At 39.3% G+C, this 15,574-nt stretch overlaps 1 protein-coding gene across 3 annotated transcripts in view; it reads left to right on the top strand.

The window, feature by feature from the left end:
* negr1 (neuronal growth regulator 1) overlaps nucleotides 1-15,574 on the top strand; it is a 170,538-nt gene that overhangs the window by 108,906 nt on the left and 46,058 nt on the right. For all 3 annotated transcript variants that reach the window (XR_004333423.1, XM_032525520.1, XM_032525521.1), the window contains exons 4-5: nucleotides 4,734-4,865; nucleotides 14,966-15,086. Coding sequence is in view for 2 of the 3 variants with exons in the window: in XM_032525520.1 (XP_032381411.1) it covers nucleotides 4,734-4,865; nucleotides 14,966-15,086 (253 nt within the window). In the remaining variant the exon portion in view is untranslated. The remainder of the gene's footprint in view (nucleotides 1-4,733; nucleotides 4,866-14,965; nucleotides 15,087-15,574) is intronic.

Genomic DNA, 15,574 nt, shown 5'->3' with positions numbered 1-15,574 from the left:
CACAGGGCTCTAGGGCGCAAGTAATATTTTTCCTCTAGGCCGCATTGGTGCACCAAATGTCCTTGCATCACTGCAATGTTGTTTATATTGATATGGTTTAATTTTGCGTTACATGACCAATTTCTTTTGTAAAGCCTTGCCTGTGTTAGATCTCTCCTCTTACTCTCTCTCCTCTTACTCTCCGCGCAGCCCCACCACACAGTGGCGCTGGTCCACACTTCTGACATTTGTTCACAGTTTTGATTAATATTATCACAGCTGTATATTGTTAAGCATGTGAGGCAAACCTGCATTTGTACCAGTGTCTCCACCGGAAACTCTGCTATCGCGGCGGCCACGGCGAAAAACTCAGAAGAAGTTGTTGAATGCAACTAACCTTAGTTCGTAGAGTATATCGTGTAAGACGGAGCCTGTTGTGCCTATTAGTTATTGTTGAAAACAAGTGAGGGTGCTTTCTCAGAGATACCTTTAAAAAAAATTCAGATAGTTAATTTTCATTTACATGTGTTGCAGCTGTATGTCTATAGAGGGGTTTGCCATTTAAAATAAAAGTTCAGACTTCAGAAGATTAAAATAAAAATGTAATTACTTTGTAATACATCCGCTATGGCTGGGTGATATGGAGAAAATCCAATATCGTGATATTCTTGACCAAATACCTCAATGTTGATATTGCGATGATATTGGAGGGTTGACAAATGGTCCTTTTACAACATATTATCACAATGACGTTTTAGATAAATAAGCATTGAAAATGTGGATATAATGACTGAGTGGGTAACAGCAAATAACAGAACAGCTAGAATAGTCTGGTAAGTTACAATGACAATGACAACTTTACTGTAATGCAGCCGTTAAAACTAGGAAAAGACAAAACTCATGCCATATTACGATATCCCAAATCTAAGTAGATATCTGGTTTCACACCAGGATATCAATATAATATCAATATATTGCCCAGCCATAGTATCTGCACTCCTTTACAAAACATTGTCTATAGGCTAGAGATATTCAAGTTTTTTTAACCCAGTGCAGACTCTGTCCTGACGGCATGAAAATTGTTATCTAATGGTGTACTACTGCATGTGTATCATTTCATCAAAGTGAAGTGCTCATCTCAAAATCAGAAAGATTGTGATTTTGTGTGTGTTTCCGTCAACTAAAGCCAGGGAAATTGCACTTGTACATCCTCTGAGCAGGTGGAATCACCTCCCTGATTTCAGGTCAAACTGAGTGCAAAAATAGAGGCTTGGAAATAATATGGATGTCGTTCAAAATTGTTGTCAATGTTATCCAAGCTTCTGTTGGTGATGACAATATTTGTAGACCGATGGGCTGTGCAACACAGTTAGACAGAAGGAAAGAAAGCCTGTCTCTGTTCTCTTCTTGCTAATTATACCATGCAACACCCAGTCTCATAGAACATGACTGGTATGTTTCATATATATGTTTCATTTGTATTTAATGGTTATTGTTTTGTTCCAACCTGCCCTATGCCACCAACCATACCCCAGTGGCAAATAATTCATTGTGTTTTCCAGGATGTGACAAAGACGTTTCTGTTTTCCTGTGGAAGCCACTGCATTTGATTCAGCCATTTGATAAATGGCATTGGAAGCATCAGGCATACTTGGCCTCCCGGGTCACTGCTTTTGATTTCATTGCCCTAGTAAAAGACACAAGTGCACACAGTGGATTTCCACATCCTGCGTATCACAATTCCCCATTACAGTGAACTACACTGGCGCTTTGCATTAAGAGCAGTGTATAGGTCAACCATGTTACAGTAACTACCGGTGTAAGGGAGGGGGGAGTATACACAGAGCACTCAAACATAAAGTCCTGTTAAAGTCTGTAGATCATTTATAATCCATAACTGCGCAAATAAAACGCATTTGTTAAGCAGGCGTCTTAAGCAGACTTCACAAAGGGCTTCACAATAAAAGACAAACGTAACAAACATAACCCTGCTGTCTGTTTAGGTTCCTTGATTTGTAGCATCGATCATTGTAGGCAGTAAACAAGCTAGACACATTGGAACCACTAATGGTTCACAAAAATCCATAAAAGCTGTGTTTGGGATATGTAGACATTCATTAAAATTAATATATCTGCTCTTTTGCTTTGTCATGTACGGTGGACGTAGTGTTCCTCTGACACACATACCAGCTACTGTACAAGTGCACATCTTGCTATCTTTCTATTAATCATTGGTGCATTATTACACACCTAATAAGTGGCTCATGCTATAGATACACATGGCAAGGAGAATGAATTATGGTATTTGTGTGGCTACAAGTACAAAGCACAGCTACACAGTTAGATATTTGAGGGAATCAGTAGGTGAAGAACAGGATCTGTTGCAGATACCCCTCGCTCTGTGCCATTCTAAAGGCTTTTTAATACAGTAGGTTAAATGTGGACAGCGTTTGGTGCTGAAATTAGATCCTTCATTCATTTAGATAATTCATCGCTACTGTATCAATCTCTTATATTCAAACAAAAAATTAATTCAGTATTACTTACCAAGAGGAGATTTCCTTATCACAAACACAAATGACAAATGCGGTGACATTATATTTTAACAGTATTATTTGCTAAGTAGCGTTGTTGCAAGAAAGATAGCTGGACAGTAAGATCATGCATTTCTGTCTATTCTCCAGGTTCTAGGAGGATGTGATGTCTTTTATCAGGAGTACAAGTTCAGGCTTTGGCTGTAGCGCATAGCAGGAGACCTACTTATTCAGTGAAACAGATCAAATCCTGTCACTCTGCATCTGCCACAGCTCTAATTCTAGGTTTATTACTGAGGCTATAGGTCTCTGCAGGGCTACCGCACGGACACTGACTTGCACTGAAGCTCCAGGAAGAACAATTCACACCAACCGAATAGTTTAAGTTGAATTCAATTGTGATGTACTCATTTATTTTGGACAAGATTTAGTGCTGAAAGACTATCCATTAAGTACGGTCAAGTACAACACTTGATAGCTGATGCCTGTTCTCCTGTAGACAGCCTAGACTTTGCGGCTGATTTTGACAGTAACATCAGAATCAGAATTGGTTTTATCGCCTCACTAAGTACACTTATGTGGAATTTGCCTTGGTGAAAGGTGCATACATAAACAAACAAACAAACAAACAAACATTTTAGAATATCAAACAAATGCATACAAAATAACTGTTGCATAAGAAAAAAAGAAGCTGAATGTTAAAATCAAAAGGTACAAGGTAGAGAGTGACAGTGACTTGCACCATGATAACCAAGTCTGCATAAATCCCTCTTATTTTTTACGTCAAACTTTTACTCCACCATTTCATTGCTATACGGACACTTTATGCACACACCCCCTACCCCCATCAATGGGATTAAGTACAAAAAAAAAGAAGATAAAACTTCTTCACTGGTGCACAGCCCAGCCATGAGCCATGCACCGCTACAAAAATAGAGCCCTTTGTGTTATTTCTCCGCCCCTGTGCTCTCTTGGCATATTAACGGTTCTGTTTTTCAGAGACATCCGGTGCTTGTTTATCAACATTTTTCTTTCCTTTGCTGTTGTTTGTGTAGCCACCAGTATCTTTGCCAAAGACTCTTGGACTCCATTGTTGTGTGAGAAGAGACAGGAAAGCTCATTATCGACAATGCCTTCAGTTTCAAGTTTTTTGACAGAATAGCTAGTACTATAGATCAAAAAGCCACCATTGTTGCAGAATAGGAAAGAGGCAATATATAAGAATTCAGCTCACTTGCAGGGAAGATTGGCAGCACAGAATGGTAGTATTCCCTCTCCTGAAGCATGGGTTGTCGTGATTCTGGCCTCTCTTTTATGAGATATTGCTGAGTCAGTGTAGGTTCTCTGATACTTTCTGAACAGTATATTGAGCTCAGTTTTGCTTGATTGTGCACTTGGTTTGATCCCCATGCTTTCCGAGCGCATCCACACATCTTCCATACCAAACCCCTATAACAACCCTGAAAGGTTGTATGGAAATAGGTTTTCACACTGAGCACTACTGCGTTGGAAGTTAATTGTGGTCAGGTGAGAATCCATCCATCCATAATTCTCCCTGATACTTGACACCATACTGTATCTCATTATTACTTTTTTTCCAACTATCATACTTTCAGTTGTTACCAGCAATAGATTTACATAAAATGTAGAATTACAATACAGTTTTAAGTACAGTACTAGAGTATTTTAATGTTTCTTCGGTGATTGGAGTGGACATTGTTTCTGTGGGACTGGAGTCTCTCTTGCTTTTTAGGTGCAGTACGCCCCCTACAAATATGTCAGTCATGGTGCTTTGCTGCTACTGCCTTTGGCACCATTAGCTAACTTTAAAGCACTGACATGTGCATTGAGCCATTGAATCTGTCCGTCTTCCAGGAAGCAGCTGGAACTGCATGGTGTGGAGTAGAGCAAATGATACACCGGCGATACACCATTATTTTATTTCCTGCCACCATATCAATACTAATGGATCAATGCACTGCTAATCATCTGCTATTTTAGAATGGAAGGAATGTAATCAGGGGATCAGTAAAATATCTAATCACATTGCGTCTTCTATTCAAGTTTAAACTTAGTAGCTTTTTATTCTAAATGAAGGCTTTCCACACACTAACCATAGGCTAGCGCTGTGTGTGTGTGTGTGTGTGTGTGTGTGTGTGTGTGTGTGTGTGTTTTTTGTAGACACAGTGTAAGTACTTTGCCTCCATTTTCTATTTACAGCCAGGAAGTATGACAGCGGCGAATATCTTAACATCACCGGCATCACAAGGGACCAGGCTGGAGACTACGAGTGCAGCGCTTTAAATGACATCGCCTCTCCTGACACCAAAGCAGTAAAAGTCACAGTCAACTGTAAGTATATCTCTTTCTTCTTCCTTGCTTCCCTATTTTCCAACATTGGCCTTGCAGACACATGGAAGACACCGGGGCAGTCTTCCGCGATACCAGCGTCATGTCCCTGATGCTGCACTTCAAGAAAGTACACCTCCTGGAAGTTTGAAGAAGTAGAAAGCTGGAGCTTGAAGTTTGTTAATATTTAATGTGAGAATTCCCTTTTTGTCTGTGCATGTAGGTGATTTATTCACACTAAGGAAAGGTCTGACTGTTCTAAGCACCATTCCATTATGCAGGTAATGAGTCTTTCAAAAGAGTGAGGAGACAGTAATAAGGAGCCAGGGCATTAATGAATGATACTGGGCTTTAGCTGTCGTGGTCACATGGAAATCACCACTCGTAAGTATGAGCAGGAAATGGGTGCTTGACAATTATTGCCATTCCCTCTCCTTTTAAAAGTGCTCCTTTACTTTACTGTTATTCATGGAGGTTTCTGCATAGATGCCCTGTACTAAATCTCACTTTTGGCAAAGCGTATTAGGCAGTCGGCTGCAGAGACAGGAGGGAGAGGATGAGTGCAAGAATTAGACACTCATCTTGGCCCAGTTATTGAGTCATATCTGGAAAGCTGATCATGCATTATTATGCATTATCTTGCAATTATTTAATTCACAGTATTTACAATTTAAATCTTTTTTTCACAACGACTTTAAATCCAATAATGTTTTTACTGTATTTCCACCTGTCTGAGTTAACACAGCTTTCATTCTGGCTTTGTTATAAAACCAAGTCTTGTGGCCATTATTTCTGTGTAATGCCTTGCTCTAATTAGCTGGGTCTGAGTGGTAGACTTTTAGAAGCCAGTTATTTATAGCTCTACTGAGACATGGGTTCAAGGATAAAAAGTGCTTTGATAGCAGGGAGTGTCTTTATGCTACAGAACAAAAGAGATATTCCCAATGATTGATAAGGCATGTCATAGGCAGAGGCCGTATTTTAAAGCGAGGCAGCAGGGTTATGTGGGTTTAGTATCCAAACTGAGTGAATTGATGAGGAAGACTTTCCTTTGCTGTCAAGCAAAGTCACCACAGCTTGAGCACTGGAGCGATACTATGGGTGGGAGTATACTTAGTTGGTCAAGTGTAAGGCAGTATTTGCCCGCTGCCCAGAGTTATCTGAAGCTGACAGAGCTACAAAGCTGTTCCCTTCATTGGCCAAGTTACTCATTCTTTATAATTGAGTAGAATTCTCTCTGAATATCTTTTGTAGGACCCTTCAATAATTTTCAATGGTATGTTATAAATTGGCTTATGAACTGTTTATGATGTACTGTTTGTTTAATAAAATATTTTACAGAATCCTTTAGGTATAACACAGTTTCAGTTACCGAAAAATGTGTCTTATGTCAAAGGAGGCACACTATATAGGCCATAAACTCTCGCATTATTTCTGTCTTTTGGACTGAAAAATTGAGGTTTTGTTTCTCACCCAGTCTAATTGCCACAAAATCACAGGCCTTTCTTGAAAATGCTATGGACTATAATATATAAAATACTAACATTATTTTCAATAACCTTTATCCAAAGCAGAAGCAGGATCCTAAGTCAATACACTGAAGTGCCACTTTAAGGGCCAATGTCCATTGAAAACCATTATCTCCAAAATGTTTCTTTTCAGGAACTAAATAAAACAATCTGTTTCAAGATATTTGATAATTATTAATTATTGTAAAATAATTCAGTGAGTTATAAAAGGATTCCATGAACCAAAGGGGTAGGAGAAATAGGAATACCCATGAAGTAACATGTAACTTCTTATCATTGAAGATGGTGATTCTGTACATGTTTAACCAGTCAGACAGTTGAAAGTAGGGCTGGGCGATATAGAGAAAATCAAATATCACAATATTCTTGACCAAATACCTCGATATCGATATTGCAATGATATTGTATGGTTGACTATTGGTGCTTTAACAAAATGTTATTTACACAATGAGATTTTTGATGAATATTCTCCAGAAATTATTTAATGACTTAGTGGGTAAAAGTAACAGTCTGGTAAGTTCAGAAAATGACATCCCTTTACTCTATTGCAGCCCCTAAAACCAGGTAAAGACAACACTTACCATATTACGATATATCCCAAATCTAAGACGATATCTAGTCTCATATCGCAATATCGTTACAACATCGATATATTGCCCAGCCCTAGTTGAAAGGTAGATCCAGTGGACACGCAATCTCTTTTTGTTGAAGTTCTCACATATACCATACCTTTCTGACAGGTCTTCATTCAAAATCTGTCAGCAGTAATTAGCTTAGCAGCCTGTGCAAGAGGTAGCTGTTTGAAAAGTCTCAACTTCAGGGCCGTATGTCATGTAGTTTTAAATAGTCAGTGTTTAAGCTCTCAAAACAATTTTGTATTTAATTTGTATTTAAGTATTTCTATTTTATTCTTAGTCTTTTTCATGAAAGTTGCCTTGTCCCTCCTACATGTGGCTTTATGACATGCTCATTTACAAAGAAAACGTGTAGGATAAATGAATTAAAGTTGTCCATTGGAGCGGCTCATATGGCCACTGCAGGCAGAGCCTGAGCCAGCTGGTGGCCACTCTTCACTGCCTCCTCTCCACCCCAGTGCAATTCTCCCTCTCTGAAGGAAAAAGTGAAGCATTTGGACCATGTCCCAATCCACTGTATCATTCATGCTTTACTGTCACACATCAAGCTACATTCACCAAGTGCCCAAGAGCGTGGGGCATTGATGAGGGCTCAGCATGCCAAATACTGAGTTAAAATAAAGACGCTAGGTGACAGAGAAACTCAAACAAGAGAGGATAATTACATAGCAAGAATCAAGAAGTGAACCTTATTGAAAAATGTTACGCTGTATGGGAAAATGTTTATGCAGCTGTTTTACAAAATCAGCCACTGAACTTCGTAACGGTTCTCCTGGGAGATTCTGCAGTTGTCAGTTTTTCTACCTTCTCAGTCAATGACTGGAAATATGCCATCTAAAAGATTTTAAGTAACCACAAAGAACGATGACAGAAAATGAGACTATTAGTCCCTTCTTTCATAGAAATATTCAGGTTTCATTGGATGTTATTGTTAAATTATGTAGAAGGCTATGATGGTGTACGTTGACCTCATCAGAGCATTAGCATTGATCCTCTCAGAATAACCATCTTGTTACTAGCAGTTCAATTAAATTAAGTCATAAACATCCATCAGTTATGCCTGCGCTATTTCTCTTTTATCGTTCTAAAAAGACAGCATAGTAGTGAGTGACACTGACATTTCACGGGTTAACAGTCTCATTAAATACATGTCCGAACAATTTCTCTCTGCTTTCAAAACAATTCCTTTTTTAAGCTAAGCGTATATTTGACCTTTTGGCTAATTGCAGATTAAAGCCACTAATTAAAATAAGCAAACCAGAGTAATGAAAACAAAATTAAGCTTGAGCATGTTTGGAGTTTTAATAATACCAGACCGTCCATAACACTAAGCCTGCCATTTGGCTTGCTATGATACGATGAGTTAGAGGCAGAAGGTTTGAGGCATTGTCATTGTGCAGCTTCTTCCAATGTTAAGTCCAGTAACCTCTGTTTGAATCTCTTTAAGACTCAAAAGACTACATTGAACAGGCAGCATTAATTAAATGACTTGGCCTGCCTTTGTTTCTCGTCTTTACACTTCCAGGGATGAATGAATGACGACTGAATACTTTTATCAACCTGATTGATGTCAGTCATCCAGAGGGTGATTCTTGAATCAGATTTGCTGAACAGCCCTGCTTGGCGAAAGGACGTTTCAGCAGTGATTTTACTTAATGAAATCTGATCTCTGGCCTACTTTCCAAATTTACATATTCATCTTCACTGCAGGTGGGTTCTGTTATTGGCTGAAAATCTCAAAGCACAGTGTGACTCAAAAGCATAAATATCACATCTAGGTGGCTGCGTGGGAGGGATGAATGAGAAGGAAACAATGGAGGGAAACCTCTGCCTGAGATTAAAAGCCAGTGTTTGATTAATTAATGAACTCACCTTCTTGTATAATGAAGGCGTCCATTACTAACTACATACCAATAAAACATTACTAAAAACCTGTTTCTTTTTCAAGCTGAGAAATCAAAGGTGCCTGACCTTCCTTTGTAGTGTAGACAGTGAGAATTGTCTGCTCTCATTCCTCATCGGAAGAGTGACACTACAGAGTAGGAGCATCATGTTGCAACATGGGATTTGACAGTTTGCACAAACTTTAGTCACACGTGGAAAGTACACAGACAACCAACTGTCTTGTTTTGCTACATTGTATTTGCTCGTCACTGTTTCCCATGCTTCAACTGAAGCTATTTCAAGCCATGCCAGATGCCCTGATCATCTCTCCATCTCTCGTTCATGCCATAATCAAGAGGGCTGCTACAAGTCAATTTGCAAGAAATAAATGTAAAGAAGACCAGAGTAGATCAATTGATGCCATGTTAGCACCACAAATGTTTCAATTATTGATGTGGAGTAGACCTTGGCTTTGGGGATATGGGTCTCTCTTTTATTTATGTAGATGATTTTTTTTTAAATATATAAAGCCAGTGGTTATGTAACTGCCACATTTCTGACAAAGTTAGAGCAGAATGCTAATGGCATGGTCTTTGGCACAAATCTGAGGGGTTTAATTGGGTAGCTCTGTCACACTAGATTCAACTTTGCTATTTAGTTTTTTTCTTACTGTTTGCTAGGATAGTCTGTATGATCTTGTCCCTTCCTATCTCAATGTAGAGTTCAAGTTTAAACCAGTGCAGGCGCCTCTCCCTCTTCAACATCACTTGTTTTCCTCATGGCAAGTTTTCACTTGCTTTGCAGAATGAAGCTGTGCCCTGTAAGCTTCAGACTTTGCCAGCCATTTGTACGCCTCCTTCTTCCTCCAGTACCCTGCAGCTGTGAATTCTGCTCACATATTCCCCATGGCTGTATTTATAAAAAGAAGAGCACCTCACTATTGTTCCTGCTCACAGTAATTGGCCAACAAAACTGTGATCATTTTTAATGAATTATGAGCGGGCACGTTAGAAGTGCGTCCAGCCAGAGTATTGATAGATTTCTGGGCATAATTGAAATGCAGGAACATACTGGGAATACTTCAAATTCTTTACATCACCTTGTCTTTTGTTTGCTCTAACCCTGCCTTTCCCTCTAAAGCTCACATCATCTGGGCCTGTTTGGAATTCAAGCCCTGCCCTGTTAGATACACCCACAACATGCCACTCTCACTCCCCTGACAGAGTTGTTCAGGGGAGTCATGACCATCTCCGATAAATAAGAGGCTAAACTTGTTTACTTATGGTTAGGAGACACATCTTCATGACCCCCCCAATATTACAATGTCAAGTCATGACAAGAAAGTAAACAAATATTAGTAGAGTGTGAGCATGTTTGCAGTAGTAGCATTTCTTATTAATAATCAGTATACAATATAACATTTGCATAGCTGTACACATCATTTACATTTGTATTCCCTACATACTGTGTGTGCAGGTGAGTGTGTGTCCAGATCGGCTTCAATGCAGGGGTGGATTGCACTATAGTGGATGAAAGGTAGAATAAATGTGCATTCCACATATCAATGAAATCACTTATTGGGAGTATTTTAAGGCATCAGGAGTATCAGTTGAGCATTTGTCGACAGTTTGCGGTATCAATTGAAATACTGTGGCTTACAATTCAAAAGAGAAGACTTCCTAGAATTGGATACTGATCCAATCCTAAGTAGAATTAAAGCCAGTACCCTCGAGCTGTTTGGATGTAAATCCATCTCTCTACATCTCTCCAAAGCTCTCGTCTTGATTGCTATTTGGATTCCCTGCTGTATAAGTGAGCGGAATCTTGATCTTCTGCAGAAAGGAAATGGTCTTGCTGGTACTGTTTAAAACACATTGACACACAGCAACTTCATCTTTTAGCTTGGTCTGCGTTTATTTGTTGTTGACCGAAATAAAAATAAAAATAAAATTGCATGACTGTTTTTTGTGTCCACACAGCTGGGGGTGACTTACTGAACGCTCCTGTAGCAGTAATGATATTTCCATTTGTCCAGGTTGTGGGTGGTACTCATAGAGCAACCCCACCATGTCATACATGAATTTAGTACGATAGGTGGAAATTTGTGTACCTTGAACCATTTAGTGTTTAACACAGACAATAGATCCCTGGGCTTGTCAACCCACACAGTCCTGTGCACTAAGTCTGTTATTTATATGCCTTTCATTGTATAAAAAAAAGGAACACAATGTTCCCTAGCTGCTCTGAATAGAAATCTTAATTAATTAATAAATCTTGGCAGCAGAACCACTCCTGACCAACAAAAAAAAAAACAGGACAATGAAGCCCACAGATGGCAATGGGGAACAGTGTCTCTGTGTGTAAGCTGATAAGTCATGCACTGATGAGTCCATTTCTTAATTGCAATGAAAACTCATTTTCGAATCTGGCTGAAGAGGTAGGGTTATTAATTGATCTTTTAATTAAAAAGCTTGCGTTCTCTGGGTTATCTTGGCAAACAATAGTTTGTAGCTAAATAAATCATATTCGGTCTTAAAGCACACCAATTAATCATTAATAGTCACGTGAGATTTACTTAAGGCAAGCGACTCAGTGAAGCCTTGTACATTAAGGTGCAATGCTCTGAACAAACCGTGTTCATTAATATTAGAAGAGAAGGTTACCCAATAACATGCTTGTATTAATGCACATTACAGAGATGTACAATTGGAGACATCATCTTTGTTTGGATGACAAGCTCCGCATAATGCAGATGTAATGAAAGTCTGTTTATGATCGATCCACAACTGTCCATTTGTCACCCGGCAGGGCCTTACAGCTCCCATTTTCTGCCATGCCTGTGCTATTCCTGGACCCAAACCCTTACCCCCATCTGGTGGAGTCACCATGACTCCAGGCATGATTTAAAGCACCACCACATACCTCCAGTGCTCAAGACACTAAATTACCTGGATTATTGGGCCTTTATGATTTTTAGTGCACTACTTTGCATTACTCTCCAAATCCTGTTGGTGAATTGCACAATATATGATGATATAGGACGTGCCAGCATGTTGAAATTGGAATTATTGGATTGGACTGGATTTTATGGCTGTGATCCGTCTTAACAGATCCCAGTGCCAGGATCTAAATTGGAAAGACTTGATATTATTGATATGCATATAAAAGCGCAGCATTTTGGACCACCTACAAAATAATGGGGGATGTTTTTTCTTTTCCAACTTGTTGCAAAAGTTTCTTGTTAATTTAACATTCTGCTCATTTGGAGCATATAATCTATAGTCTGGGGAACTTTTATGAAAGGTGCCCTTGATAAGATAGATGATTATACATTATCAATATCATTGTACCGGCTTCGGGTAAATTCTGGATTTATATTTAAAGATAACATTCCTTAGTTACACCAGTGAGAGGGATGGCCTGTACTGTTCATATTGTATGCTGATATATATATATATATATATATATATATATATATATACATATATATTTCTTGATTCCTCTGTTGTTTTAATCTAATTTAGCTTGCCAGGATTTTAACAATTTTTTAGTAGAGGACAGTAATCCAAGTTAACCAGAAATAGGATATCCTTTGAGTCTTATGAAGAAAGCACAGTGTTCTTTTTGGCAAAAGGCTGATCCAGTTGGTAATAAATAGAAGGGAACACATCACAATGCTGCAATTTCAAAAAAGGAAGAACAGCAACATGAAAGGAAAAAATGTACACAGACAGTATACCATTTGTTTTGTGTTTTTGTTTTAACATAAAAATGTGTGACTAGTAGCTCTATGAGTGAGGTTCCAACTATTGACACACCTGCCTGGACCACCATGTCCACTGTCCTAGCAACTGTACAGCGCAACAGCCAGGTCTCCCTGCTGCTTTCAGAGGCTTCAAATAATCAATGGCCCCGCACAATGACACCAATGGAGGATTACAAGGATTCACTAAGCTTCTGTCTGTCTGCATGCTGCATTGATTTTGTCATACTTGTTATTGGCTTATATTTCTGGGCTATAGTGCACAATTTTCTCTCTTTTTCCCATTTCTTTTCTGTAAGTATAGTGGAGCTCTTCTCTAATGCACATTGTCAGATGCTAATCACTATGATGGTACTTTATCACAAGCTTTAGTAACCCTTTCATTATTTGCTGCACTTTGTTGTAGCTTCTCTGCAAAGATGTTGAAGGGACTGTAGCTATTTTTGCAGATGGTCTTTATGATGTGGTTATCATTATTGCTGATTGCGGTTAAAATACATACAGGTCTGAAGCAATCTTTGGAGTTTCTGAAGCCAGAAAAGTGTTCTACTTACTTGCTTAGTATAATACTTTGAGTTTGGATGTTTCATAGACACAGGGTACAAACACCCACAGCATACACACGCGCAGCCAGCAAATACATCCAGTCAAGGTCTACTAATACCCCCCAGCATGGCATCAGCAATTCATACAGTGATATATGAACAGGAAAAGCCCAAGCATAACCCATCACTTGATTCACTTTTTCAAGTCCTGGATTATTCAGCCGAGCAACAGAAGAGAGGGAATAACTGTATAATTGGCACAAATATGCAAGGACAGAAAATCAACTTCCTGACTCATGCAAAGGTGCTCATTAGGATGCAGAAGAAGGTTGGTGGAAGGGCATCCATCATCACAGAGCGCACTGTCACCACCGTGCGCCTCTCTTACGTGATCATACGCCACATGTACAAATGCTCACATGTATCTTTTTGACCTTGCACAGATCTGTTACATCCCACCTTATCTATCCACAGTATGCAGACTTTCACAGGTTGACAGTATATCTCACAAAAATAAACATATGTGCTGTAATGAAGCATTTGGCTACCTGAAATTCACATCAGAACTATCTTATTCAGACATGTTCATTGGGTTAATTGGTCATTGTTTACCGTTTGAGGAGTTTGTTGTAAGTTAGGACCTTGGGGTTGTGTCCAAAGCTGCATCAGTCCATAATGTCTGTTAGGAACATCTCCAAATGCAATTGAAAGGAAAGGTTTGCAGGCGCTTGGCCAAGCTCCTCCAGTGGATACAGGCTACAGTTTGGATTGACAGGTCACTCTTAAAGGCTCATTCAGGAATATAAATAGTTTCAGACATGCTTTGGCAATTTACTGCTAGCTGCAAGACAGACCCTAAGAGTGTGAGCTTTGTCCATGTATCATAGGCTTTCAATCAGAATCTGTATGAAGGGCACAAGGAATTTTGCTTGTATTTTATGTAGGGTGACTCTGCATCTGAATGTGTGTTTAGAGCAGTTTTGCTATTTGTCAGGCTGTGGTGAGTCAAGCAGTCATGATAACATCAGTAGGCATGAAGTCCCTGTATCCATTGAGCTCTGTACAGTGCTACTTACAGCAGTCACATCTTGTCCTTACTCTTTTAAAGAGGGTCATTTTTGTTTCTCCACAGGTTATGAGTTTAGCATTTCTCGGACAATGGCTGTTGCATGAAACATTTCGATCTTCATCCATGCTGTATTTAACACAATGATACTGTCTATATCATTTAAATTCATTAATTTAATTTCTTTCAAGACTAAGCAGAGAAAATATTTGAAGTACAAAAGGACTGGGCTGCCTCAGAAACCGTCCATATGTAAAGCTGCCTTCATGACACTGCTAAAGAGATTTACACCACATTTCAGCACATGAAAGGAGCCTCATTTTGCATTCACAGAACCTGCCGGGGCCATTGAGTCTTTGAACTTCCATTAAGCCATTTATCACCAGGCAGTGCAATTCATTTCTTTTTCAGACATTGGGGATGGACGCCCTCTTCCCAACTCCGCCTCTGTGGACTCTGAGTGTTGAGTTTACACAAAGTAATGTGTGCACTGACCAAGATGTCAGAGGTTGTCATTTTAGAGTTCAACAACCAGTCAATCATTTTTTTATTTGTCTCAACAACCCTCCTTCATCAGTGGTTTGCATCATTATCCTTTGGATTGCCCTTTTGCTAGTATTAACACAGATGTTTCTTTTGACTGGTATGTTTGACCCTGCAATATCTCTCTGTTTTCTCCAGTTGCCCCATCTATCCATGAGATGAAAAGCCATGGAGTTGGTCTAGGACGCACAGCTCTGCTAAGGTGCGAGGCAGCTGCTGTGCCCTCTCCAACATTCGAGTGGTACAAAGGTGAAAAAAGGTGAGCCCTTTGATTGTATGACCTGTCTTGATAAAGTGTGTTGGCGGCATCACTCAGATGTCCACTGGATGCAGACGTGTTTCTGTTGCACAGTAGACATCATAGCTCATCATGGCTCAAGCGTTTCAGAAGTTAAGGGTCATAAAGCAGTTTGTTCTTTAGCCACATTTGATATTGTTAAGAAATATTTGCTGACATTAAAAACACATTTCCAAATTATTTATTCGGTAGTCTGGCTTGACTGAGGTACATTGCTGGGATAAAGCCTGACATCAGGCGCCGAATGACTTAGAATGTCTTAATGGCTTAGCGCATTGTGATTGGTTTAAAGTTGAGGTTTGCAGGGCTTTTAAAGATGTTTAAAGCTAGACTTTGCACTAAAGTCTTCCATGCTGACAACAATTATTAGGTCATACTTGTTTACAGTTGTCAATATGTGATAGGACAGGTGTGGTTTTAATATGTTTGCTTTTCCCCAGAAACAATGC

The sequence above is a fragment of the Etheostoma spectabile genome, chromosome 9 (assembly GCF_008692095.1).
Source record: "Etheostoma spectabile isolate EspeVRDwgs_2016 chromosome 9, UIUC_Espe_1.0, whole genome shotgun sequence".
Classification (NCBI taxonomy): Eukaryota; Metazoa; Chordata; class Actinopteri; order Perciformes; family Percidae; genus Etheostoma; species Etheostoma spectabile.
This window is presented reverse-complemented; position numbering and strand designations above follow the sequence as displayed.